We start from the raw sequence: 26,376 nt of genomic DNA, 5'->3' as shown, positions 1-26,376 counted from the left end.
AATGAAAATTGCTATGTGCAAACAGCATAAAACCAGAACATCCTGCGAGTAACGCGCAGTCTGTTCAGTGTTTATGCTGTTTGCTGCTCATCAGGTTGGAAGGGTTGGAAATGAAACCTTTAAGACTTTAATCTAGTAAAAAAGGTCTTTATTTGATTTAACTTTCTAAGGTACTACAAATGCGTCAAAATACATATCTAAGTGGTAAAGGGTTAATGAATTGCTGGACATTTCAGGATAAGAAGACAGAGGCCATGATTCTTGTTGGGCCCAAGTCTGGTATCAGTCTAGTCACAAATGTTCGCTCCTATACGGTAAGATTTTGTTTCTGTTACAATAGCTACCATTGTAATTGAACTGAGTTAAATGATCTGGGTAGAAAGTATGCATGTTTTTTGTTAAAGAATGATTTTGTAGGGTGTTCTGTTAATGGGGCAAATAGCTAAAATGGTGATAGGATTAAAATGTGTTTCAGTAAAGCAGCAAAAGAAGCAAATAATTATGTTTCAAATGACATATTGTAGTCAAAGACTAAAAACTTTATTGATGTTAGAATATAGCATTGACAATAAATGTTATGTGGTTGTAATTAGAAGTGTGATTCATTTTGCATGTAATAAATCATTCATGAGATGGATCTTGTGGAAATTGGGCCTAATGCATGTGCTTACAGTGTCATTCCAAATAAGACTGCGGAGTCAGCACACAAAATCAAAATACCTTTAAAGTAGAAATTGCTTTCTCTTATAAGGGTGTGCAGACTTCACATGCTTATCTGGAACGACTCTTTGTGCCCATGCAGTAAGCACAGTTTCCCAGAGTCAGACTCGAATGTTTGTGATCGTATGTTCAAAATAATCATATCATCGCATTAACTATGCATGACTTGTACACGTAGGATTATGTAAGAGCCACGAAGTCGGAGGTAAGGGTATATAAAAAGGCCGTGCTCGGTAAAAAGGGGGTTTCATGCATGTGCGTAAAGTGTCTTCCCAGATTAGCCTGTGCAATCCGCACAGGCTAATCAGGGACGACACTTTCCATTTTTATGATATTTTTTGTTTAAAGAAAGTCTTCTTAGCAAAAATCCCGTTTAGGTGAAAAGTGTCGTCCCTGATAAGCCTGTGCAGACTGCACAGACTAATCTGGAAGGACACTTCACACACATGCATTAACCCCCTTTTCTCAGAGTGAGGCTTGAATATCGTAATATTTCATTAGTTTTAGTCAGGTTCATATGTCTGTGCATGGTGTTAGATAGGAATTCATGGTACCAATGTTGTTGACCTCTCTCTCAGTGCTTTATCTTAATATATCATCAGTATACATATACATGTAAGGGAAATTCACTATTAATTTAATTGCATGCATATAATTTTACAATACAAATATTTGTCTATTTTTATTAATATTCTTTAGTGTCTATTGTTTTAAGATTTTATAAATTAACTATGACACAGTAACTAATTGTATTATCTTAAAACATAAGTATTTGGACATTTTTAGAATAAATTAATAAAAAGTTGTGTAGCATTTTAAGAAAAGCATAAAGAATTTCATTGTATTTGAATGTTATCTGTATAAACCAGAATTTCCTTGCTAACAACAATGTAAGATTTAACATTCTCCTGTATACAGAGAGACATGTACTTGATTATGATTATATTTGAAAATGCCTAATAATGCTTGTAACTATTGTTTTTTCTTGGAAAATAGTGTGCTTATGATGTGGGTTTAAACTACTAGTCAAAATGTTTGCAGTATTATAGTATTTTTTTTTCTAAGTAGAGTCAATGGTTAATTTGCTTTGTTCAGAACATTTTCAATTTCTTGGATTTGTCTTTTGTGCTTTACCCCTATAATTGACATATGAGGCATGTCATGCAAAAATGGGTATTATGCCATGTACTGCCAGGGTAGCTCCAGACTGGGTATTATGCCATGTACTGCCAGGGTAGCTCCAGACTGGGTATTATGCCATGTACTGCCAGGGTAGCTCCAGACTGGGTATTATGCCATGTACTGCCAGGGTAGCTCCAGACTGGGTATTATGCCATGTACTGCCAGGGTAACTCCAGACTGGGTATTATGCCATGTACTGCCAGGGTAGCTCCAGACTGGGTATTATGCCATGTACTGCCAGGGTAGCTCGAGACTGGGTATAATGCCATGTACTGCCAGGGTAGCTCCAGACTGGGTATTATGCCATGTACTGCCAGGGTAGCTCCAGACTGGGTATTATGCCATGTACTGCCAGGGTAGCTCCAGACTGGGTATTATGCCATGTACTGCCAGGGTAGCTCCAGACTGGGTATTATGCCATGTACTGCCAGGGTAGCTCCAGACTGGGTATTATGCCATGTACTGCCAGGGTAGCTCCAGACTGGGTATAATGCCATGTACTGCCAGGGTAGCTCCAGACTGGGTATTATGCCATGTACTGCCAGGGTAGCTCCAGACTGGGTATTATGCCATGTACTGCCAGGGTAGCTCCAGACTGGGTATTATGCCATGTACTGCCAGGGTAGCTCCAGACTGGGTATTATGCCATGTACTGCCAGGGTAGCTCCAGACTGGGTATTATGCCATGTACTGCCAGGGTAGCTCCAGACTGGGTATTATGCCATGTACTGCCAGGGTAGCTCCAGACTGGGTATTATGCCATGTACTGCCAGGGTAGCTCCAGACTGGGTATTATGCCATGTACTGCCAGGGTAGCTCCAGACTGGGTATTATGCCATGTACTGCCAGGGTAGCTCCAGACTGGGTATTATGCCATGTACTGCCAGGGTAGCTCCAGACTGGGTATTATGCCATGTACTGCCAGGGTAGCTCCAGACTGGGTATTATGCCATGTACTGCCAGGGTAGCTCCAGACTGGGTATTATGCCATGTACTGCCAGGGTAGCTCCAGACTGGGTATTATGCCATGTACTGCCAGGGTAGCTCCAGACTGGGTATTATGCCATGTACTGCCAGGGTAGCTCCAGACTGGGTATTATGCCATGTACTGCCAGGGTAGCTCCAGACTGGGTATTATGCCATGTACTGCCAGGGTAGCTCCAGACTGGGTATTATGCCATGTACTGCCAGGGTAGCTCCAGACTGGGTATTATGCCATGTACTGCCAGGGTAGCTCCAGACTGGGTATTATGCCATGTACTGCCAGGGTAGCTCCAGACTGGGTATTATGCCATGTACTGCCAGGGTAGCTCCAGACTGGGTATTATGCCATGTACTGCCAGGGTAGCTCCAGACTGGGTATTATGCCATGTACTGCCAGGGTAGCTCCAGAATGGGTATTATGCCATGTACTGCCAGGGTAGCTCCAGTCATGCCACAATGGGTATTATGCCATGTACTGCCAGGGTAGCTCCAGACTGGGTATTATGCCATGTACTGCCAGGGTAGCTCCAGACTGGGTATTATGCCATGTACTGCCAGGGTAGCTCCAGACTGGGTATTATGCCATGTACTGCCAGGGTAGCTCCAGACTGGGTATTATGCCATGTACTGCCAGGGTAGCTCCAGACTGGGTATTATGCCATGTACTGCCAGGGTAGCTCCAGAATGGGTATTATGCCATGTACTGCCAGGGTAGCTCCAGTCATGCCACAATGGGTATTATGCCATGTACTGCCAGGGTAGCTCCAGACTGGGTATTATGCCATGTACTGCCAGGGTAGCTCCAGACTGGGTATTATGCCATGTACTGCCAGGGTAGCTCCAGACTGGGTATTATGCCATGTACTGCCAGGGTAGCTCCAGAATGGGTATTATGCCATGTACTGCCAGGGTAGCTCCAGACTGGGTATTATGCCATGTACTGCCAGGGTAGCTCCAGACTGGGTATTATGCCATGTACTGCCAGGGTAGCTCCAGACTGGGTATTATGCCATGTACTGCCAGGGTAGCTCCAGACTGGGTATTATGCCATGTACTGCCAGGGTAGCTCCAGACTGGGTATTATGCCATGTACTGCCAGGGTAGCTCCAGACTGGGTATTATGCCATGTACTGCCAGGGTAGCTCCAGACTGGGTATTATGCCATGTACTGCCAGGGTAGCTCCAGACTAGCCTTCGCTAATGAGACCACATGCCTGCTAATGACACTATAAAACCTTTCTTGAATTTATAGGGAACAGGGAAGCTCCTGACCTGGTCTGGAGCTTTGCTAGCTGCATACGGCATAACACCCATTTTTGCATGACATGTTACATAAACAGAATGAGTAGTAAAGACAGCTGGCATACAGAATTAGTTAGGGACCCTTTTACTCTGGATAACATGGCTTTAAGTAGGTAGTGCTTAGACCATTTGGAAAATTAGTCTTTTGCCAAAATATTTTGGAAATCATTATCTGAAATGTTATAATATAAGCACTGAGCATTTAGTGAAAAAGTTTTCGGTTTTAAAGTATGAGGTGGTCTCTGGCAAAACAAGGCATAATGCATATTTCAAGTGTTGTCCCAGAGTAACTTGTGGAGACTGTATCTGCACTGGTTTATCTGGGACTACACTTTCTGCTTTTATGGCACTTTTTATGCCCCCGGATCACTGCAAATGATTTATGAAAATTGTGTCGGAATTAGACGACTGTAAAAATAACCCGACTTTGCGCTATATGGCTTCAAAGCGGCGCAGTAGGAGCATTGTGTTTCACAAACACAGCTCTTGTTGTTTAAAGGAAGTCTCTTCTAAAGGGGAAATGTTATCCTGATAATCATGTGCAGACTGCACAGGCAAATTTGAAATGACTATGTACGTATATGGATTAAGAAGGGGGTCGTTTTAGTTTGAACACAACTATAAATCTGTTGTTTAATCTTTTTATTCCCTGTATGTTTAAACAGAATATAAAGCAAATTTGTATTTGATTTTGGTACATGTTGTGCACTCACAAAGATTGTGTGGTCTTTTTATAAATTTTGTTTTTAGTGCAGTGTGTTTTTAAATAAACCAATATTTTGTTGTTTGTAGCTCATCTTAAGCATGTTGTGCTCGTATTGAGCTTTTGTGGTCACTCTTGCGTCATTTGAGCCTAGCTCTATGAAAAGGGGGTTTAATGCATGTGCGTTAAGCGTCGTCCCAGATTAGCCTGTGCAGTTTGCACAGGCTTATCAGGGATGACACTTTACCCCTTAACTGGATTTTCCTCAGGAAGGGTCTTCCTTTAAAATAAAAATAACATAAAATCTGAAAGTATTGTCCCTGCTTAGCCTGTGCTGACTGCACTGTTCACACATGCATTAAGCCCCTTTTCACAGAGCAAGGCTCATATGTATTCTTTTGTCAATATTTAGCTTATAACTTTTAAGGCCACATTTTTTATCCAATCTTAATGCAGCTGAGTGTTTATCTTAACAATACGAATGCGAGTCAGGTGCATCTTAAAACTAGGTCACAACATCAAATCTTAGAAACACCTATCTAGAAGTCACATTTTTGACTCAATCTTGTTTAGAATGTTTATCTTGACAAAAGATAGGCCATTTTCATACTTCTACAATGCATGTCATAAATCTAGATAGGGTAAAGTGATCGTGAGTCGGACAGTGTTTTCAGTTTCGAATGATTTGAGCTATATTTAGAACTGTCAGGACGGTTTCTTCATACAGGTACCCAGCCTTATATATATATATATTATTCCCGCTACGCATTTCAACCGTTTTTGCTCGCAAAACTGTTTAGATTTTGTCTATATGTGTAGCTGAATACAGCTACTCCAGTTCGATTGTGAGTCGGACAGTTTTGATATTGAGTCGCACAGTGAGATATGTCAGTGTAAATTACCATATATTATATGGTTTAATACTATTTTAAGTCAATAATGCGAATAATAATTTGTGCTATTATAGTTTTTCAATATTTGGTTTATAAAAATGAAGTAATCTAATTATAATATGTAAAATTACTCATATACTTACGTTTTCGACCAGTGGTTGCTACACGCGCTTCTAAGCTCGGCGACCTCGGTTTTGACTTCTTCTCCCGGTGCATATTAGTTCGATTGGTGGTTGCCATACTAGACCAGCGAGGTTTTGCTAAATTTATTTTCACACTATTCATAATTATCAGGTTTATATTGGGTTACTATAAAGTTACGATGCCTTGTTAAATGCACTACGTGTGTTAGCGTCTGTGGATATTAGCGTCTATGAAGCCCATCAGGTATTGAAAACAAAGCGAATATTGAAGATTTGTGTTTTCAAGCTAATTTAAAAGACAAATACAATGTACAGCATAATTTCTAATTCGTATTTATATGTAATCCAGTTACAAAGCCACTCAAACGTGTGTACGTGACTTTTTTTCTTTTGGTGCATTACATGTCATGACCGTGTGCCTGTTTGCTGCAGTTGCCTGAGGGCTTCGCAAGGAGAACTCAGGGTTTCAGCTTTATCAATATCCACCACATACCCGAATGCCTGCCACGCTTAAACGATGCGTCTTTCTGATCGGCAAAAAAAACAACGTACCATAAAAAGTTACCTTTACTATACCCAAGACCCCTTGCCGCTCATGAAGTGGCGACCTCAATAAGAACCTTTTCATCAGTTGAGGACATTTTGGGCTTTTTACCCCAGGTAGCGGCGTTCTTTACCTTACCAGTCACCCTTATATTCCAGTCAACATTATATTCATCGCGGCGAACAGACATCCCGATTATATAGAGCCACTGAAATATTAAAAAATAAACCGATACGTTTTAAATACATTTATTTTATTTATTGGCAAATAAAAACAAACATAATGAGTTAAACATTGAAATTAAGAAACTGTCAACTGTAGCTGCACTGTCAAATTTCACAGAATGTTAATAGATTTTATATATGTTGGAACTCTTGAATATCTCAGGCTCAGCTATGGAGTCTGCATCTGTTTCCCTCTGCATCTGCATCTGTATTGGTGCAGGTGTGAGTCTCCATGAACTGCGATCGCATTACAGTCCTTTCGGTTACTAGGTTCATGACAGCAATAATGCAATGGACCGACTTCGAGCTGCTTTGCACCTGTATAAACATTGCGGATTATCACGTTCTTCATCGTATTAATTTAAAAGTGAGATATGACAGCACAAACTATTAAGGTAGCGCACCTCTAATGATTTCCCGCGATTTCTTCGAAGGTTGAAGAGCCTACTATTAGGTGCCGTAGCCTAGTGGTTAAGGCGATAGACTAGAAATCTTTTGGGATATTCCCGCGCAGGTTCGAATCCTGCCGACGACGTATACTTTTTTGCGACGCGTTTTATTTATTTTCTAACCTAAGTTGATTTAATATGGCATATAAGCTATATTTATTGTTTAATATGTTGCAATTTTTATGCACATTCTTCAATTATTAAAATTAAAACAATGTTATGGCGAAATTGGGTGATTTACTGTTGAAAATGCGAACCATGCATGTTGCATTTTTATTTTTATTTAAAAAAGTAAACGGTAAATCTGTCTATTTCTTGGTATTTTTGCTGTATATAGTGTTTCTATAAAAACTAAGTTTAAAATATGACTTAAATGATACTATTTTGGATTTTATGACACTTTGTTTTTAACCGACCCAATTTTTACTTGGCTGAAATCTTTTACATTTCATGGCGCTCCTCCATAGATAAAAATTTGTAAAAAATAAATGTCTGTAAAAGAATACTTATTTCATCTTGTTAAAACTGTAAACACCTTTACAGCATCTGTACACACCAACTGCATGCCCATATTTGGAAATTTGAATGAATTATGGAACTTTTATATACCCCAGGGGTGAAAATAAACTGGACAAAAGCCGAGCATGGGGTGGTTTTGAAAAAAATAGTATATTTTTTTAAAAAGCATGGAAAGCCTACCTACAAATGTGCATGTAGTTCAGTGAAATGATGCTGATTAAGAAAATAATTACTTAGATTATATTTGGATATGTGCCCATTAGAGGTGCGCTACCTTAACTACAAAGTGCAAACAGTGTAAAATAGTGGTAAAATCCTATTATTACCAACGTAGCCCAATTTTGAAATTCACGCCCGTGAAGGTATTTTTAGAAATGAACTTCAGGAATGCTGGGAAGAACGCCACAGCAGACAAACAAATTATTTGATTGATTTAAATATTTATTTTGGTAAATGTACACTTGTTTACATGCTGAACTGTGTAAAATCGACAGAAAAACATGGTCCAAAAACGTCGGACTTCAGATCGTTTGCGACTCAAGATCACTTTACCCTCACCAGGTCAAATCTTTAAAAGAAAAATATTACCACTCTAGGGGCATCATGTATTAGCTTTCTGAAAACTTGGTCAGAATGTTTATTTTAACAATATCTAGTCAAAGTTTAAACATAGGTCAGGTTTCCCCTCAAACTAGGTCACCAGATCAAATCTTATAAAAACCATTATTATCACTATAGGGGTCACATTTATGATTCAATCTTATTGAACCATTGTTAGAGTTTATATTGACAATATCTATGCCATGTTCAAATCTTTGTCATGTGCATCTTAAATCTAAGTTACTGGATCAGTGTTTAAAAAAAATACTCTTACCACTCTAGAGGAAACAAGCTTGATGAAACTTGATTTAAAAGTTTATCTAAACATAATCAAGGCAAAGTTTGGAACTTGGTCTGATGTGTCCGAAATCTAGGTCAACTTGAAAAACCTTAAAAAAAACTAAACTTGTAAACATTTTACATTGATCAAACTTGGTCTGAATGCTTATCTTGACAATGTCAAGGCCGTTTCCATGAACTCAGGTGAGCACTTAGGACCATCATGACCCTCTGTTTTACCAAAGAGTGTGTCATGATATATACTTTGATTACATAAAATTTAGGGATGAGTATATATTGGGAATTAATTACTTTGTAACAGAAAAGTTCTTCACGTACAAACTCCAGTAAGCACATTATAATATTTACTTATTTTTGTTTATTCCCAAACAAAGTCCCTCGTACAGGTCTGCAGATCCGTAATATAATTTATTGAAGTATCCTCATATTGCAATTGTGATAGGTAAGGATTTCCATACATAGCAATTGCAATAAATGTCATGCCATTCATGTATAAATGAGTTTTGTTCAAGAAAAACTGGACTTAATGCAAGTGCATATAGTGTCATCCCAGATTAGCCAGTGCAGTTCACACATTCTCACAGGCTTATCAAAGATAACTCTATAGTCCACTTCAACTGAATTTTTGTGATAAAGAGACTTCCTTTAAACGAACAAACCCATACAAGCACAAAGTGTTGTCCCTTATTAGCGGTGCATATTGGACAGGCTTATCTGGTATAATGCTTTACACACATGCATTAAGCCCAGTTTTTGAAGAACGTGGCTTATATAGAAAGACATTTATATACATAGAAATCATAGACTACCAATATTTTAAACTTTAACTTGTTAATTAAGACTTCCTCAGAGTATTGATAAGGTTCTTTTGCTTCCAGTTATCTATGCTAGCTGACTTCAGTGAAGTCCAATGCATCAAGGTTTCTAAGGAGACTCATGACATGCGTAGGGTGGAGATCACCATCAAAGGGGAAGAACCAGGAGTAAGTAACCTTCCTTGCCATTAATTACTTCCCTTGCCAGTGGCTTTGCTATTTTATATGTTCTCATCCATCCATCAAAGGATAGCAAAAATCAAAATGAGATATCTACCTGATGGCAAACTTTGGGAACTATTTGTCATGATAAATATATCAGATAAATTCAGTAACTAGCCAATTAATTGGCACTTGAATTATCAGTGATATTCCAGCAATATCAAACATTTTTTTTTACCATTTTAAACATTGGGCAGGGTTCCTTTGGAATGGGAAAAAATGCGGAGTTTTGACCAAAAATGGAAATTGTTGTTGTTTTGCTAACAAATGCTTCAAAGTGAGCATTAAAGTGTTTTCAATATTATATTAAAGTTCAACGTATAAAGCTTAATTGGAGATAAACTAAATTGTCAGAACTAAAAAACAAATTTGTTTGGGAGGGGGAGGGAGGGGGAATCTTCAATAAGAAAGTTTTTATGTCCCATTTGGGAAACATATATTTTTTTTCCAATGGGAAAAGGGCCAAATACGAGCTCTAAATTGGAAAGGAAAAACACACTTTATCTGGTCTTCATTTAAATCCTAGAAATGTTTATGGATGTACCTTTGTCATGTTTGATAATTGGTTAATTCAGATAAGGAATAGTTTAGTTGTGGGTCTTCGTGATGTTAATATATTTTCTTTACTGCATTTTCTGTTAACAAAAACAAACTGTTTTCATATACTTATTACCAAAATTGAAGGAACATCTTTGTGGACATAAAATCTCAGTATATTTCCAAAATATTTTATGCAGAGCGTTTGTTTATCTAAGATTCTTGCATCTGTGAAACCCTTGTCATGAGATCTTATTAAATTATTACAAAATCATTACAATATAACGATACAAACCCCTTTAGTCACTTGAGCATTTTTATAATTAAAATGTGTATGATCATGTTTAAGATAATATCTTTTAAAAATCTTCTATTGATGTCATGATGGAGAAAAAAGCATTCATCATAATATGCCTCCAAAAAATGCATGTATTTTTTCAGCTGCTTGACCTTATAAAAAAATTAACCCCACTGCAACTTCATGATACAATGGTCAAGGTACACTCAATAGAAGTAGTCAGTAACTGGAAACATAACTGTTCAGTAAAACAGAGAACATTATTGTAATAATTCACTTAAAACATAACAGCATTTCATAAAAAAGAACTTAACTATGCCTTCTTAAGCATAATACATTCTTCCTTGTCTTTCTCTTTACCTGTCTGTCTAATAATAATGCTTTCTTATAATGCATTCTGGTTGTATAGAACTTGTAAAGTTTTTAATTTCCAATACACAAGTAACAAGACCAGGTTTTGTAGGGTTATAATGATGAAAAGGCTTATTATTGAGTCAAGGTTAAGAGATTTGATTGAAGATAATTTTTCTGAAAATGGAAAAATATTAAAATAACCCAGTGTTAACGGTGGTTTTAAATTAAGAGTCACATTCCTTTTGAATTTTTTCTTAGTTGACTCTTTTGACACATGGACCTATATTTATTTTCTGAATACTTTGCCTTTGTTTGCATGCCTGAGCACAATATTTGAAACTGGGTTTCAATAAGGTTACTAGGTCAAAAGTAAGGAAAAGCTCAGGAACACTATGGAAGTGACATGTTTTCTATCTTCTTGAAACTAGCTTAGAACATTTTGCAAAATATATTTCATTGAAATGGTTCGTGTGGATTGAAAAACATGACCACTAATGGGCGGGTCAATTGTTTCTGTAATGGCAAGAAGGAAACATTGTGAACACATCGAGTACCATGGTGGCTAAGGGTATGAAAATGGTTCCAGTGCATTTAACCCTTTCCCAAAGTGAAAATGGCTTTATGCAAATAGCATAAAACCAGAACAGCCTGCAAGTAGCTCACAGTCTGTTCAGGTTTTATGCTGTTTGCTGCTCATCAGTATCTAAGGGTTGGAAATGAAGCCTTTCAAACTTGAATCTAGTAAAAAAGGTCTTAAATTAATTTTGACTCTCGGAGGGACTACAAATGCATGAAAATACGTAGCTTCAGTGGTTAAGGGTTTAAGATGTGTCCATCAGTGGGCAGGGCAGTTTTCCTTAGATGGCTATTGTGTAACCTTGTGAACACTTTAGAAGCATCCTTTTTGCCCAATAATCTTGAAACTTGCTCAGGACATTTTTGTTGCTCATAACAGTTCAATTTGTTTCGCGCTTAGTTGAGCCACATAGGGCAATTGCCCCTCTGTTGTTCTCTTTTTTTTGTTTTTTGTTTTAAACAAAGCTATGGGGTTATATCTATAAATTTTCAGTAAAACAAACATGTCCTGATGTGCACTAAATTTATGTCACTTCTAATGATCAAATTTGCTTAATAGAATTGAGCTGTGATCTGTGAAAAAGGGGTTTAATGCATTTGCATAAAGTGTCGTCCCAGATTAGCCTGTGCAGTATGCTTATGCTTATCAGGAACAACACTTTCTGTCCTAAACTAGATTTTTGTAAACTTTTGAGACTTTCTGTAAACAGAAAATATCATGAAAGCGGGAAGTGTCACCCTGATTAGTCTGTGAGGACTGCACAAGCTTATCTGGGACGACACTTTACGCACATGCATGAAACCCCTTTATCACAGAGCACGGCCCAATTTAGCAGCACTCTGGTAGAACAAGGCCAAATTCTGGTAGAAGCAAAATGAAAATGGCTATGAACAGCCTGCGAGTAACTCACAGCTCGCAGTCTGTTCAGGTTTTATGCTGTTTGCTGCTCATCAGTATCTTAAGTTTGGAAATAAAGCCTTTAAAACTTAAGTTTAATTATAAAGGTATCTCATTAAATTTAACTTTCTATGGGACTACAAATGTGTCAAAATACGTATCTAAGTGGTAAAGGGTTAATGCATGTGGCGGAAGTATTGTCCCAGATTTGTCTGTTCAGACCACACTGGTTTGTCATGGTGACGCTTTCTGCTTTTATGGATTTTTAAATTAAAGTAAGTCTTTTCTTAACAAATATCCAGTCCAAGTGAAAAGTGTCATCCCTTGTGCAGACAGAACAGGCTTATCTGGAATGGCAAGCGAAAAGTGTCATCCCTTGTGCAGACAGAACAGGCTTATCTGGAATGTCATCCCTTGTGCAGACAGAACAGGCTTATCTGGAATGGCAAGCGAAAAGTGTCATCCCTTGTGCAGACAGAACAGGCTTATCTGGAATGACACTTTATACACATGCATTAAGCCCAGTTTTTCCATTTTATTATTAAAGGGTCTTAATGTATATTGCTCTTTATACCCCCATTACCATTGGTAATGGGGGCTATATAGGAGTCACTTTGTCTGTCTGTTAGTTTGTCGGTCTGTCTGTCTGTCCCAAAATTTCATCTGATCTTCACCAAACTTGGTCACAAGTTATATCAAGATGATGTATAGGTCAAGTTTGAATATGAGTCATGCCGGGTCATAAACCAGGTCACGGGGTCACTAAGTGTGTTTTAAACCCAAAGTTTGTCCGGACCATAACTATGTCATTTAACGTTAGATTATAAAATAACTTGGAACATTTGTTCACCATCATGGGACGGTGTGTCCTGTGAAAAAAGTACATCAATATCTCCAATTTCAAGGCCACACTTGGAGTTCAAAGTCAATTGCTTGTCCGGGCCATTACTTTATCATTTATTGTGAGATTTTTAAATCATTTGGCAAATTTGTTCACCATCATTGGACGGTGTGTCGCGCGAAAAAATTATGGCGATATCTCCAAGGTCAAGGTCACACTGTGAGTTCAAAGGTCAAAAATGGCCGTAAATGATCTTGTCCGGGCCATAAATATATCATTCATTGTGAGATTTTAAAATTATGTGGTACATTTGTTCACAAAGATTGGGCAACGTGTCATGCAAAAGAATTATGTTGATATCTTCAAGGTCAAGGTCACACCTGGAGTTCAAAAGTAAAAAATGACCATAAATGAGCATGTCCGGGCCATAACTATGTCATTAATAGTGAGATTTTAAAATGACTCTGTGCATTAATTTTTTTCACAGTCATTGGACGGTGTGTCATGCGAAAGAATTCAAGAGTGCAAAGGTCAAAATGGCCATAAATAATAATGGCATAATAATTCTTAAAAATCGCCATTTAGATTCTCTTGTTTTGTGAATACAGCATGCAAAATAGTCTGTGTCAATGCCGCACGTGGGGGTATACGTCACGTCTGTGACAATGCTCTAGTAAAAGCATTGGCCTTCTTAATTATTTTCTTCTTTCTGCTTTTATTTGCACTTAACCTATGGCAGGTAGTCAGTGATATTTTGAATGTTTCATTTCCTTCTAAAAGGCTTAATACTTTCTGCTTATTTCATAAAAGCATGGTTTTATATTCAGAGAATATGAAATAAAACATATTTATTTAATGTATATTTTGCATTATGTAAGAAGTAGTGAGCATTAGTGAGTACATTATCATTAACATGCCAACTTATGTGTGTTAATCCTTTTATGGAATGTTTTAGTTGGAGTCATTGTTAATTGTTATGCCCCCAGATCGAATGATCCGGGTATATTGTTTTTGGCCTGTCTGTCTGTCATTCTGTCCCAAAACTTTTACCTTGGTTAAAGTTTGATAACTTTTGCAATATTGAAGATAGTAACTTAATATTTAGCATTCATGTGTATCTCATGGAGCTGCACATTTTGAGTGGTGAAAAGTCAAGGTCAAGGTCATCCTTTATGGTCAAAGGTCAAATATCATTGTATTTTTCTTTCCTAAAACTGTTAAAGTTTGGTTATAACTTTTTGAATATTGAAGATAGCAACTTGATATTTGGCATGCATGTGTATCTGATGAAGCTTCACATTTTGAGTGGTGAAAGGTCAAGGTCATTCTTCAAGGTCAAAAGTAAAAAATACAATCCAAGGGAAGTAATAAGCTTTAAAAGGGAGATAATTAATAAACCTGCCAAATGATATATTGAAATTTTATTTCAAAGCGGCGCGATAGGGGGCATCGTGTTTCTGAAAAACACATCTCTTGTTTTGGTCATTTTATGTTGGAAATATTTGATCTTTTTTAATGACCTCAAAATATGAAGTATACAATAATTGTCTATTCAGAATTGTTTATCAGCCAATTAACAATAATTTGAAGTTCTCATTTATAGCAATTAAGCATCAGCCTGAGTTGTAGAAATAACATGCACAAGACCGTCACATAAATTGCAAAATGCTTTAGATGTTCTGACACATATTTTGCAAATGGAATAAGAATGATGTTTTGGAAAAATGTGCACAATTTTAGGACCTTTTATGTTGTGAATGAGTAGCTTTTTATGATAATTACTTCGTTTTCAGTCTATATGTAAATAAGCAAGTATGATATGACAATTTAAGATATGAAACTTCTGAAAATGTTTTTCTAAGTCTACTCATGAAATTAAATATTACTTAAAAATGATCTTATCTGCACAAATATCCTATCTCTTTCCTCTACTTGTATGTTTGAGAAAAAATTATCATTTTCCTTGTAAACTTGGAATAATACTTGATAAAACTTAAATTGTCAAGGTGTTTGAATTGAGTTTTCAAAAAAAATTCACTGCTTTCCCTTCAGTATTCTACAGATGAAAGCGTTTGGGTATAGTATTTATCGAATGTTTGGCATTGTGTAATGTTGTAGTATGTTCCTCGTAAGATTTTAACTGTTGGAGGAAATTTAGATAGCATTGCAAGACTTGTAGCTTGATCAGAAGACAAAGCAAGACCTGTAGCGTGTTCAGTAGACATAGCAAGACTGGTAGCTTGTTCAGAAGACATTGCAATACTGGCAGCTTGTTCAGAAGACATTGCAAGACTGGTAGCTTGTTCAGAAGACATTGCAAGACTGGCATCTTGTTCAGAAGACATTGCAAGACTGGCAGCTTATTCTGAAGACAAAGCAAGACTGGTAGCTTGTTCAGAAGACATTGCAGGACTGGTACTTGTACAGAAGACAATGCAAGACTGGTAGCTTGTTCAGAAGACATTGCAAAACTGGTAGATAGTTTTGAAGACATTGCAAGACTGGAAGCTTGTTCAGAAGACATCCCAGAACTGGAAGCTTGTTCAGAAGACATTGCAAGACTGGTAGCATGTTCAGAAGACATTGCAAGACTGGTAGCTTGTTCAGAAAACATTGCAAGACTGGTAGCATGTTCAGAAGACGTTGCAAGACTGGCAGTTTGTTCAGAAGACATTGCAAGACTGGTAGCTTGTTCAGAAGACATTGCAAGACTGGTAGCTTGTTCAGAAGACATTGCAGTACTGGTAGCTTTTGACAATTGACCTCAAATGATAATTGCCTTGAGAATCTCAATTAACAAATGGGAAGGTGCTCAATGTATGTCCTTGTTTGTGTTTTGTTTGAGATGTATGTGTGTTTGATGCTGATCTTAAATACTTTATGGCTGTTTCTGTGTTATGTTAGCTAAGGCTTTGTATGGAAATGGAATGTAAAAAATGGTGAAGTATCTAGGGACTTCCTAGTAATGAACATTCAATTATTTCAATAGACTAAGGTGACAAAGTATTTTTAATGAGTGTCATGCAAATTGGAAACCAGATTTTTATTGTTTCATTTTATCCAAAATGTAGCTTGATTCCAAATCAATTAATTATGACTGTTCAATAATTCGTAAAAAAAAAAAATGTTATAAATATCCATTTCAGACAATTGTCCATTGTCGTTATAACAGTGTATTGTAAACCAGATTATTCACTGAACAAAGCCATTTTAAGATTGATGTTTTTTCTAACTTCACATAAAACACTCTTTAATATATGACTAGTAGTCAAGCAAAAATTAGTTTGTAACACATACACTGATGATGTGTATGAAGTTGAACAATTACTCTTTTGCGCAGAATTGGTGAGTCAAATTTGTGATTAATTAGATAAGTAAACCAGATAATTACTTACTTGTTATTATTGATGATAGTAAATAAAAATTTGTGATAATAATACATACAGATGATGAAGAAATGAAGAGGGATCTTAAAAGCTTTTAATTTTACTTGCTGATTTATTATTTCTTCAAATTAGGAATAAAGTCAAACACAAATTAAGCTTTTGATGTATAGGCATAATTTTAATACAATTAGATTAATTGGTTTTACAAAGGAGTTGCACTCTGTGAAAACAGGGCTTAATGCTTTAATTATTGTCCCATGTTAGCCTTTGCAGTCTGCACAGGATAATTAATCAGGGACAATATTTTCCTCCTAGACTTAATTGTTTATGAAATAAAAGCAGGAAGTGTTGTCCCTGATTAGCCTGTGAAGACTGCACAGGCTCATCTGCAACGACACTTTACGCTCTTGCATTAAGCCCTGTTTTCCCAGAGTGCAGCTCAATAACTTTATCTATGTGATAAATGCATGTCAAGTATATTGTTAAATAGACCTGAATTTGAACATGCACTTAATAAAAAAAACAGTTAAAAATGTCTTTATGACAAATGTTGTGTCATGATTCCTTTAACAATTGCAGACTCTCAACCTGGGTTTGCTGAAAGAAGATGCAACCAACTTTGTCTGCATGGTGAATGGATATTACCGGATCTTTGTGGATAATGAAGGGAACGTTATCCAGAAAAATGCTGGAAAGCAAAGTGTTGATCCGGACAGTAAGTCATGCCTCTTGTCCCAGTAGCAATTTTTTTGAAAGAAGAAAAAAATTGAATTCCTTTTTTGTTATTTATTATGGTTTTTCATATTTATTAAGCACTCTGTTAAAAGACATAAGTTTATAAATGCTTTATGTCTAACTGACTCTGACATAACTAAAACAAAAAATATGTACCAACCCTTAAGATATGTAGTGGTCAGCCATAAAACAACATTAACATTATATTTATTTCAAAGAGAGATAAAAATGTAAGACAACTGGTTAAAGAGCGAACACATGGTCCTGATTGCTCAATATTAAGCTAATTTGAACACTGCCCTGTTTGTGTTTTCAGTACCCCAGTTTGAAAGCAAGCACATTGTGCTAGCGGCCCCCTGGAGCTACCCTGAGGACATTGTATCCATGGTGATTGACGAGGGAAAGGAAGGGGGTGACAATCAAAGGGTCATTGACCTTTCACGAGGGCCCCCTGCATATGAGGGGGACAAGAAATTCATCATGCAGCTTAAAAAGGATCTTGGCCTGGTATTCCTTTTTATGCCCCCCTTCGAAGAAGAGAGGGTATATTGTTTTGCAGTCGGTTGGTCCGTCCATCGAATGGTTTCCGGATGATAACTCAAAAACGCTTACGCCTAGGATCATGAAACTTCATAGGTACATTGATCATGACTCGCAGATGACCCCTATTGATTTTCAGGTCACTAGGTCAAAGGTCAAGGTCGCAGTGACTTGACACAGTAAAATGGTATCCGGATGATAACTCAAGAAAGCTTACGCCTAGGATCATGAAACTTCATAGGTACACTGATCATGACTCGCATATGACCCCTATTGATTTTCAGGTCACTTGGTCAAAGGTCAAGGTCACAGTGACAAAAATGTATTAACACAATGGCTGCCACTACAACTGACAGCCCATATGGGGGGCATGCATGTTTTACAAACAGCCCTTGTCTTAGATTAGTCACGCTGTGAGAAAATGGGTTAACTGCATGTGCGTAAATTGTTGTCCCAGATTAGCCTGTGAGGACTGCACAGGCTTTTCAGAGACGACTTTTCCCTCCTACACTGGATTTACGTCAAGAAGGGTCTTTCTCCAAACTAAAAATTCAATAAAAGAGGAAAGTGTTTTCCCTGATAAGCCTGTTTTGACTGCACATCCTAATCTTGGAGGACACTTTAGGCACATGCTTTTAGCCCGGTTTTTGCAGTGCTAGGCTCAGATGTTTTATTATCTCCTAGCCATATGGGAGCAGGTATATGTCAGCCTGTCCGCCTGTCTGTCTGTCCGCTCAAGTTTATAAATAGAAATATTTTTCCTTTTATAAAGTAATTGATTTGAAACTTTTCATATGACATCACATTGAAGTGTGTATGTGCATGACACGATTCATCTAAAGTGACAAAAGCACATTTTTAAATAATTTTCTCTTGAACAAAGCTTACAATGCAGTGCATTGGTCAAGTTTGTGATTTGGAGTTTTATACCATTTTCATATCATTAGGTCTTTACTGAGCACTTATCATATTGTCTCTGTTCCACCCTGTGAACATTTTACAGACAGAAATATTTTCTGAAAGCAAGATTTACAGTAACAAGGTCAAGTGAATGTATGTGTGTGCATTATTCCATCCGTGCTGGGACTGTTAAGATATCATTCACCATGAAGAGACTGTGTGTCATGTGTGACAACCATTCGTCTGCCTCAAAGGTTTAGGTCACACTCAGGTCAAAGGGCAGTGACTCTAAATGGACCAATTTCTCTGCTGCATATAGGCTGGAGGCATATTCTGATAGGATGGAGCTTGATTCACAGATCATTCGTGGGGAACACATTGAAATTCATTCAATTGTACAATTTCTTAGCACAAATATACAACATGAGCAGATGAGGTGTAGTAACATCTGTCTCCATAACTAAAAGGTCAAGGTCCCGTGTATAGGTCAAATGTCAAATTTAGCATGAAAACATATTGTCAGGGCAGTCACTTGATGCAATTTGAAATTACTGACCATGCAATTTTTCAACATATGAAGACAATTTATCACATGTAACACCTGTATCCCTACCTCAAAGGTTAATGTCACACTTAGAGGTTAATGGTCATGTCAAACTGTTACTCAATAAATAATAATGCATTTTTTTAAATAACTTGCCGAACATGTTAACAATTGATGCAGCACACAGACCTGTGCCCCTAGCTGTACCATCATCGTTAGTGCTGCAGCGAATCCAAAATTTCAATCGGATCTGGATTCCAATTCAAAGGCCCCGATATCGAATATCGGTTCGAATCCTAATTTGAAAGTAAAAATACGCAAAATTAATTATAATTTTAATTGCTAAAACCAAAATTATGTTTTGAAACACCAGAACTTATATATTTCTTATAAAAAAAGTAATTAACTTTTATTATTATTATAAACTACTTTGCCTGAGGCCGCAGGCCGAAGGTCAATACGGCTGTCTGAAGCTCAATAATAAAGCCAATATGAATTCAACTAATTAATGACAATTTTATTAATTGACTTTATAATATTATTCATCAAGAAAAGCTTGTATTTTACTTTCGAATTACAGGTTTTTTTATATAAATTATGAAGTATCAAGTTTTTAAAAATAGAAAAATATCTGTTCTATACAACTTATTGGTGCACAGAAACAAAAGCATTTAAACTAAGTATATGACGAAAGATGATTCCTAGACATTACATGATGCAGGAACACAATTTGACAGGTCGCGAAATTATGCAAAATTTACCTGAATAACATTCCAGCCACACTGGATCCACTGCCGTTGTTTTAAATACAACTCAGAAAGACAATAAGGATTGAAAACTTACTTATTGCCATTAGGAATTGCATTTGTAATGTGTAAATCCTCCATGATATCGAATTAGTTTTGCCTTGGGCCCTCATTGTACAAAAGTTCATTGAAAATATTGAAAATTGTTATTTTTGTACGCTCAAATATTGAACCTTACTGTTGTGGTTACACTGCACTATTGTTATTGTCAAAAAAAGGGAGCTGAATGCTTAAACTTTGAAGTATATTTTTAAAGATTTAAACTTTTGCACCAAAACTAAGCATACAACTTAAAAATGGCGTCCAAATTTTCGAAAGTTTAGATTCTCATATAAGGCTGAGTTTTTCCTGGTTTCTGTTTTGCTGATTCTCGTATTGGCCGACCTTTTTTAAGTATTGGCTGTGTTTTTTTCCATATTGGCCGCCTTTTTCTCGTATAAGGCGTGTTTCAAACTTTATTGGCGAGGCTCAACTTGTATTGGGCGAACTAATTGAACACATTCTCGTCTAATATTATAAAGTTAATTAATAATGTCTCATATTAAACACATCTATGTCAGTCGGATATAATATGAATAACGCTGTATTTTAACAAGCAATAAACGCATCACACGCAATCTGCAATTAGTATCAATAAAATACTTCGTAACGAGCCAGAATTTGTATGCTGATAAAACCCGAAATGCTTCCACACCAAGGATTTTAATTGTTTAGGTGCATCGTGAATTTTCTTCTGCGCCAGTTTGCACCAAAACGAAAGTAGACTGTGTAGTACCATGTTTTTGTCAAAAAAGTAGCGATAATCGTGAAAAAATACATACCTGTCAGCCTTGCAAACAGACAGAAACAATTTAACAAAAAGTATTAGAGCGAAAGAAACAATTACCGCAAAGGAAAGGTTAAACTCAAATAAGATCCGGATTCGAAACCGATTTTACCAATCACGATTAGATCCGCAAATCCCATTTTGGATCCGCGAATCTCAGATATTTCGGTTATTTGTTGCAGCCCTAGTCATCATTCACAAAGCAGTTTTGAAATACAGAGGTTAATCAACTCAAGTCACATGCAAATACGGTTCTCTTTGGGCAATGGTCATGTCACAGTAAAGGTCAAATTTCAAACATGTGGATGATGCAGCTTGTAAATTATTACAGGCATTCTTCACAGAAGGCTCAAGATGTTGCAAATGGTTCTGCTTTAAATGAAGTCGTTTTCTGAGCATCTTTGTTTCTGAATGCATTCAATTTGATGCTTGATGGTTGCGTATGCCAGTAATTATTATGCATTGTTTGCCTACCAAAACTAAGATGACACAATTTTGGGTATTGATAGTTGTCTTTTTAGGTAAGCAAATCTTTTCATCAAATTGTGAATGTTAAATTAAAAATTACAGCATTTGTTTTTAATTTGTATTGCAGCCTGATATTGCAGAGTCTCAAGAGAGTGAAAGTACTGCAGATAAAGAAGGTTTCTCTGAAGATGTTGGTAGTCCATCTCCAACCACCCCTGTGTCCACAAATCTCACCTCACTCACGGCAGAGGAGCCAGCAACAACCAAAGACGTTAATGACAATAATGAAACTGAACGAGTCAATTTTAATTCTCCAAACCTCCCTCAAAAGACTGTGATTATGATAGAATCCCCACCGAATTCAATGAACGCAAGTGTTACATCAGCGACCGACTCTCAGGCCTCCACCAAAATGGACTCAGACTCTGTGTCGAGTGCATCGACAAGTAGCCTCTCTCAGAATGGTACAAATAGTACAAATTCTGATGCCGAACCTTCGCCCACTCTTCCAAAGAAGGTGTACTCTTCTCCAGTAATGAAATCCAGGAAGCGTCATCAGCCGGCCCAAGAAGAAGACCATGCAGAGTATGTAAATAGTCCCCGAGCAGACGACAATAATGTGAAACCGAGCGACTTTGTACATTTGACTGGTAAAGCCTCCAACGAGCCTGTAGAGTATATTAATATCAGGCAGACAAAGAAGTTTGAGGTTGGGAGCAGTAGTTCCGATACTGATAGCGGAATGGGTGGAGACTCAGAGCGGACTACTTTCTCTGCTGAGGATGGGAGGGGATATGGGCAGGAGGCAGAGCCTGATAGAAGAATTGGCAGCTGGCTACAACAACGGCGGCCAACAGTAGACCTTAGTAAGTAATGAATTACTAATATTTTGTGGCTTACACATGTGATTATATTCTAATTGAGATTGACCTATTTAGGAAATATTTCGAAATCATGTTTAAGATGTGGTATTAAGTCATTTTATAATTATACTTTTTACAGGGTTAAATTTTTATATCACAATTGTACTGAATTTGACATCTTCTGCTGTAAAAGCATTAATATTTTCTGTTCGATTTTCATTGACAAAAAATTAACTAAAATATTGCAATAGATAGAATACTTGAAAGATTTTCTATTTTTCAAATAATTCAAACCTTCTCCATGTAATTTGTCCTCTACATTTTAGATCATAGAAACAAAAATCATAGACATATTTGGAAAGGTAGATACAAGTGTCCCCAAGTGTTGTGTTGTCAGCCTTTTTCTTGTCTTGGTATTGCTGCACATCTGCCCCTGTGTGTCCCTATCTATCAAGGTCATCTTCCATGATTGAACCTTGTTCTGGTAAAACTGGGATTAACTCTTTCAGTGCTGGAACCGAATTTTGAAAGCCTTTGCAAACAGTTTGGATCCAGATGAGACGCCACAGAATGTGGCGTCTTATCAGGATCCAAACTGTTTGCTATTCTGATAGTATTCTTTGAAAAAAATCGAAGAAAATGCTAATTTAAGAAATTCAGCTGAAGACATTTTAGCAGACGACAAATTTCCCAGCATGCAAAGGGTTAACCCTTTACCACTTGAATATGTATTTTCACGCATTTGTAGTTCCTTAAAAAGTTATATTTATTTAAGACCTGTCTTACTAAATTCAAGTTGTAAAGGCTTCATCTCCAAACCTTAGATACTGATGAACAGCAAACAGCATAAAACCTGAACAGACTGCTAGGTACTCTCAGGCTGATTTGGTTTTATGCTGTTTGTACATAGCCTTTATCACTTTGCTTCTAAGTGGAAAAGGGTTCATGCATGTGCATAAAGTGTTGTCCCAGATCAGAAAGTGCATTGGCTTATCAGAGACTCTCTGCTTTTATGGATTTTTGTGTGTGAAGAAAGTATTTTCTTAGAGGAAAACCTGTTTAGGCGGAAAGTTTAGTTCCTGATTAGCCTTTGCAAACTGCACAGGATTATCTTGGATGACACTTTAGTCACATGACTTTACCCAGTTTTTCCAGAACAAGACGAATTGTTTATCTTTAAGATTGTTATTTTCATACCTTGTTTATTTTAAGATTGTTATTTTCATACCTTGTTTAGTTGCACAATTAAAAGGAACTGTGAATATGTCAGTGTGATTGAAGCTGCCAAGCTATTGCACTAACAGGCTTTTTATGTTAAGTTTTAAAATTTGTTATGAGGTTTGTTCTCATTTACTTTAAAAAAAGGTTAATTAATTAATTATGGCATGTTGGGTCTTTTATGATATAGGATTGTTACATTTCTGTAGAATAAGAAATTTAAAAAAATGTTGCTTGCCTTAAAAACACTGACACCACATGCTTGATTAAAAAATATGTTATTTAAAATTAAAAGAATTAAAAATCAAGTCTGTAAAAAGTAATGCAATGCTGTAACAGTATGTTTTTCACAATTTTGAAATGGGGCCAGGCGCCTTTGGTTGGGAAAAAAATGGGAATTTTGTGCTATTGTTGTTGTTATGCTTACAAATGCTTCAACATTTAGAATAAAAGAACTTTCAATATAATATTTACTAATTTTCAACTATAAGAGCTGGATTGGAGATGAACTTAATGTTGAGATAAAAACAAAAATTGGGGGGGGGGGCCTTCATTTATGAATTTTAAGGTACCATTTGGGAAAAATTTACTCTTTTTATTAGGAATGGGGCTGTATACCATTCCAGAATTTGAAAAAAAAAACAAGATTGTGTGACCTTGTTTTAAATCCCAGTGTGTAGTTACACCATCTGGTTTTCCAAGCACTGCTCTTGAGCAAAACTGTTAAATCCCTCCAAAAAATCTAAGTAAATAAACATAAATGATTTCCCAATATTTTTTTATGTTTTATTTTATTCATTCTTCAAGTTTAACTCTAATTATAATGTTGTTAAGTAATTCTGATAGCTATATTTTAATATCTGATCTCTGCTTAATTTTTTTACTGATTATTTACCAAGAAAAGCTGTATCTGCAACAGTTAATAAAAACAGTGTTTTTCTTTGTGATTGAAAATGTTCTCTGTATGAGTGTATCATTCATCAACATTACACATATGAAACTTTGGATGAAATTTTGTTCAACAAAAAAGTAAGAACTGATTGATTCCATATACCATTTAAATATAAACTTTTTACATTTTATTTCTGTATGAAAACACATATTTATAATAACATCATTCATATGTTCTTACTTGATTAAAATAGTTCATTAATAATATCTTCCAAATCTTTTTGATCTTATATGAAATGCATTCTGGAAAAACGGGGCTTAATGCATGTGCATAAAATATAGTCCTGGATAAGCCTGTGCAGCCCAGGGGAGACAACACTTTCCACTTGTATGGAATTATCATGATAGCAATAATCCAGTGTAACATATTAGTATAAATGTGTGCAGACTGCACAGGCTGATCTTAGACAATACTTTATGCACAAGCATTATGCCCGGTTTTCCCAAGATGTGACCCACTTATTTTGCCCGCGTATCGAATGATCGGGGGTATATTGTTTTTGGCCTGTCTGTCATTCTGTCCCAAAACTTTAACCTTGGTCATAACCTTTGCAATATTGAAGATAGCAACTTGATATTTTGGCATGCATGTGTATCTCATGGAGCTGCATATTTTGCGTGGTGAAAGGTGAAGGTCATCCTTCAAGGTCAAAGGTCTTTTTTTTTTTATTCAACGCGGCACACTAGGGGGCTTTGTGTTTCTGACAAACACATCTCTTGTTACCAGTTAATTTCTTTAAAACTATCCAAGGTAAACAATCTAGTGTCCATCACACATGTAGGCTGGTCCGGTTGTTCTAGCCACATGTGAGTACAATAACTATGTCCCAGCAATTTTCTTACCCAATTTGGAATAGTACCGTTACCATACAAAATTGGAAAAATGTTTTCGCGAAAACCCTGAAATGCTGAAAATTCACATTGTGTAATCTTTAGATTTGAAACTAAGGGTTTAAATTACTTGGTATAAATTGCACAAACCAATTCATATATTCTTGTACCTGCATTTTGGCTTGAAATGTTCAGTTCCAATGCTAATTTTATTAGTCCATTTGAAGCTAATGCACATTTGGAAAAAAACACACACAATTTTCCCTTCCTTTTGGGAATTTATCAGATAGCAATTGGAAATTGAGTAGTTTTTTCTTAATTGGGAAAGTAACTTTTACGGTACTTTATAAAGAAGGAAAAAAATTGCTGTATGTGCATTGTGTGTCCCCTTCAGCCCCTCTGTTAGACCTGGGCTACATGCACCGTGCGGGCCCCAGACACGACTCCCCAAGCTCCACCTCCTCCCTGGACCCTGACAGCAGCTTCCTGGGACCTTTCAACGCAGACCAGCTTCCCCTGGAGATCCAGAATGCCGTGTACGACTCCAGACTCTTCTCTGACAAGGAAATGCGGGTGGATCCAGATATCATAGGTAATAGTCTACACATTAAAGGGTATAGTCACTAGTTATAGATTTCTGATCAATTTCATTGTTTCAAAGCAATACAAAATTAGTTGATTTTCCAGGAACTTTAATTGACTATATCATAAAGAATCTGCTGTATCCCTGGCCAAGTAGCTTTATTTTTAATAATAATTGATTTTTATGCCCCCGGATCGAATGACTTTAACCTAGGTTAAAGTTTACCGATAACTTTTGCAATATTGAAGATAGCAACTTGATATTTGGCATGCATGTGTATCTCATGAAGCTGCACATTTTGAGTGGTGAAAGGTCAAGGTCATCCTTCAAATTTTGAGTGGTGAAAGGTCAAAGGTGCAATAGGGGGCATTGTGTTTCTGACAAACACATCTCTTGTTTCCAATGATATAGAGAATTTTTGTTGATTTTAGTGTACAATCACATTTTATTGCATGAATGGTTATAGAAAAATAATGTAACAAATGAAAATATACTTTTTCTTTAACCACGAGTAAAATAAATATTTGATGTTTCAAAAACAAAAGATTTACTAAAAACGGAATGCTTAAGTGCAATATCAAAAATACTGGAAAACAGATTAAACATAATAAGTTATTGTAT

General features: G+C 36.6%; 1 protein-coding gene across 8 annotated transcripts in view; it reads left to right on the top strand.

Moving 5' to 3' along the window:
* Window positions 1-26,376, top strand: part of LOC127876023 (FERM and PDZ domain-containing protein 4-like) — a 120,825-nt gene that overhangs the window by 68,186 nt on the left and 26,263 nt on the right. For 6 of the 8 annotated variants that reach the window (XM_052420852.1, XM_052420851.1, XM_052420847.1 and 3 more), the window contains 8 exons: window positions 237-314; window positions 899-925; window positions 9,442-9,546; window positions 17,070-17,205; window positions 17,542-17,732; window positions 21,437-22,175; window positions 22,499-22,534; window positions 25,567-25,764. In XM_052420852.1, coding sequence (XP_052276812.1) covers window positions 237-314; window positions 899-925; window positions 9,442-9,546; window positions 17,070-17,205; window positions 17,542-17,732; window positions 21,437-22,175; window positions 22,499-22,534; window positions 25,567-25,764 — 1,510 coding nt within the window. The remainder of the gene's footprint in view (window positions 1-236; window positions 315-898; window positions 926-9,441; window positions 9,547-17,069; window positions 17,206-17,541; window positions 17,733-21,436; window positions 22,176-22,498; window positions 22,535-25,566; window positions 25,765-26,376) is intronic. The other 2 variants (XM_052420849.1, XM_052420850.1) reach the window with 2 other exon arrangements.

This window comes from Dreissena polymorpha, chromosome 4, assembly GCF_020536995.1.
Source record: "Dreissena polymorpha isolate Duluth1 chromosome 4, UMN_Dpol_1.0, whole genome shotgun sequence".
NCBI classification, from domain to species: Eukaryota; Metazoa; Mollusca; class Bivalvia; order Myida; family Dreissenidae; genus Dreissena; species Dreissena polymorpha.
This window is presented reverse-complemented; position numbering and strand designations above follow the sequence as displayed.